The 3,243-nt window shown below is 32.6% G+C and overlaps 1 protein-coding gene across 1 annotated transcript; it reads right to left on the minus strand.

The window, feature by feature from the left end:
* Positions 1-1,338: 1,338 nt before the first annotated feature.
* On the minus strand, positions 1,339-2,795 carry LOC108345141 (extensin-2). The gene is made up of 2 exons (XM_017583717.2): positions 2,069-2,795; positions 1,339-1,580 (listed from the first exon to the last, which is right to left on the minus strand). The coding sequence occupies exon 1, from the start codon at positions 2,766-2,768 to the stop codon at positions 2,094-2,096; it is 675 nt and encodes a 224-aa protein (XP_017439206.1). The 5' UTR covers positions 2,769-2,795; the 3' UTR covers positions 1,339-1,580; positions 2,069-2,093.
* Positions 2,796-3,243: the final 448 nt, after the last annotated feature.

Here is a 3,243-nt window from a genome sequence, read left to right on the forward strand (position 1 = left end):
GTGCAATGAAAAGTTTATATTAAATATCTATTTTTTATGGTGAAAAAAAAAAAATCTTGAAATAAAAAATGGTTTATAAGCATTTTAAAATGGTGTACATGTATATTGCACTAGTGACATTTTTCGAAGTATCTAAAATTTAAGTGGTTTTCCTTCCTTATTTAGGAACACATCACCTGCACCTCTCATTCCAAGTTTTGAACAATTTTCTCCAACGGTTTCCTCCCAAATTTATTAACAGAATTTGTATAATAACATGTCACGATTTCGATATCATGAATCAAGTCAAAGTGGTTGTGACTGAACAAAGAACAATACAAGAGTTTTCAAAAAACATATGTTGTCTATTGGACTTCCATGAAAGTTGTTTATAAACGATCACAAGAAAGCGATAACCTATCATATCAATTTATCAGCAGGGATATAATCTGTTACAATGAATTTTATGTCTGAAATTGTGATTAGGAGAAACATCTTGTAATTATCCACCTTTATAAGATAAATTATATATTCATTTATATATTATAAATTCATTTTATTTGATATAAATCTTCAATACATTCTCAAGACTAAATATTAGTAATTGGTCAGTAGTCATAATGACATGAGAGATTTAATAAATAACAAATTTGGGTACAATAAATTATAATATTATCTTAAGATATAAATTTTAGCCTAATTAATCTTTAACTATTGATTTACATCACTTATATATGTAATTGAGATAGATCTCAGATTGCACATCATTCTATTTTTTTTTTCTTCATACGCAAGAATATATAGACAAAATTTATATGTGAAAGAATAAAAATTTAACAGCAGTGATTGGAAGGTTGCTCCAGTAATTAACAGCATTTCTCCTACATCTGGCGCAGTTTAATGTAGTTCTAAAGCAAATTACAGTACTGGTGTCGTTGATTTTTAATTCGATACATAACAACTGATAATAAGTCTGACATGATATTATAGATTCAAAAATAAGAATTCCAAATTTAAATAAATGAAACACAGAGCCATTTTTACAGTAATCAAAATCTGTCCAAGTTATAAGTAAAAGTATATTTAGATTTTTTTTATATTTACCTATTTCTTATTGGCATCCGTTATGTCACTGCTTGTCATGCTGCTAATACTTATTCTTGTAAGTTATTTATAGTAAAATGACAATAATTACTTTGTTAACAAATTACTATAATTTGTTACAGTCACACCAATTACAGAAAAATAATCTGAAACTACGAGGTGCGTCATTTTCTTACGTTCGAGTTTCTTACATGAGAAACTCTTGGAGGAGACTATACAAAAATATATAGAAAATTTAAATGGAAATTTTGAAAGTGAAAAAAATCAGGGCATTTATTTATTATATGATATAATAACTGGGCAAAGACCACGTGGATCATCAGATCAGAACAGTGCATAAAAACATTGAATATTTAAAATACAAAATAAAAAAGAAAGCGAAACCAAATAAACACAACTTTCGTAAAACACGTTCCTCTCTTCACTGTATAAACCCTATGGTGCTTCTTCCTTCCATCAATCCATCCCCTTTATTTGCACACGTTCTTCTTCAGATCCTGAAAAACCACACGTATGCACGTATATCATTATTTTATCGTAAAATTCGTGGAGAAAGTTTTCACGTTAGGTATATCTAATGCATCCTAAAACGAACAAGTTTTTTTCCTACACCTATTGAAGAGGGACAAAAAAACGAATAAATCAGAACATAACACATCTACCAAAGGAGGGAAAGATTAAAAAAATAAAAGTATACGGTAAATGTAGAACATAAAAATTTAAGATTGTTGGAAGATATTCATAGAAGTTCAAAATTTAAGGTTTTCTTTTTTTTAATTTATTATTATGTTCAAGGGTCTATATGGAACAGTGAGGATGCTATTTATAGATAATTAAATATTTCATACTTTCATGATAATAGAAAATATAGTTGTTATTGCTATGCACCATAAAATTGTAGAAGTTTTACGTATAGTTGTGATTTAAAAGCTTGATAGAAAGAACATGGAAAGCATAGAGGTTTTGTATACGAAGCTTAGCTTACCATGGGGTGGTATAGTAAATCGTGTCTAGTAGTGGTGAGGGGGAGGTGGTGATGAATAGACGTATGGTGGTGGAGGAGACTTGTAATAGTAAGCTGGGGGTGGAGGAGAAGGGTACTTGTATGGTGGTGGTGGAGGAGATGGGTACTTGTAAGGAGGAGGAGGAGACTTGTACTTGTAAACTGGTGGTGGTGGAGAGGGGTACTTGTATGGAGGAGGTGGAGGAGAAGGGTATTTGTAGGGTGGTGGAGGTGACTTGTATTTGTAAACTGGGGGTGGAGGAGATGGGTACTTGTATGGTGGTGGTGGCGGAGAAGGATACTTGTAGGGTGGTGGTGGAGACTTATACTTGTAAACCGGTGGCGGTGGAGACTTGTACTTATAAACCGGTGGTGGTGGAGACTTATATTTGTAAACCGGTGGGGGTGGAGACTTGTACTTATAAACCGGTGGTGGTGGAGACTTGTACTTATAAACCGGCGGTGGTGGTGACTTGTACTTGTAAACTGGTGGTGGTAAAGGATAGTGATAAGGATGTTTGGGTGGTGAGTATTGGTATGGTGGTGGCGAGTGGTGGTAGTAAGGGGTAGGTGGAGGAGATGAATAAGGGTAGTTATCATCAGCAGAGGTTTGAGATGGCAAGCTTAGAGACAGTATTGCCAACACAAGAGTAAGAGTAACAGAGGCCATTAGAGACCCCATTTTCTCAAAACTTCAAAAATGGTTTTGTTGTGCTGTTAGCAATGTATGGAACCCCTATATATAGTTTTTTTTTTCACCATGCTTACACCGACTCGTTAATCATCTTGGAAGCATTGCCTTTGACTTGATCTATTCAACTTAACCCCATTGAAAATTTTGGAATCTTCGTATGTAGATAAATTTAACTATATATAAATATGTCTATATAACGAAATCATAAATTAAAGTTAAATATCTCTTATACATTCACTGTTGCAGCGAATACCTTATATTACAATTATTTTATGTGTTAGGTACGGTTAAACAATCCTAATCCATCTTGTTATATAATAGTTATATAACGAAACAAACATTGCAGACTATCATTTGAAATCCTCATTTTGGGTATAACGGCCTCATGTTTCGTATTATAATCTCATTATCGCGTATACATGTTTTTATTCCAAACGACATAGTTAGGATGGATTATTATATA

This window comes from Vigna angularis, chromosome 8, assembly GCF_016808095.1.
Source record: "Vigna angularis cultivar LongXiaoDou No.4 chromosome 8, ASM1680809v1, whole genome shotgun sequence".
NCBI lineage: Eukaryota > Viridiplantae > Streptophyta > Magnoliopsida > Fabales > Fabaceae > Vigna > Vigna angularis.

Coding starts and splice junctions, on each gene's coding strand:
- LOC108345141 (XM_017583717.2), bottom strand. CDS start 2,768: ATGGGGTCTCTAATGGCCTCTGTTACTCTTACTCTTGTGTTGGCAATA.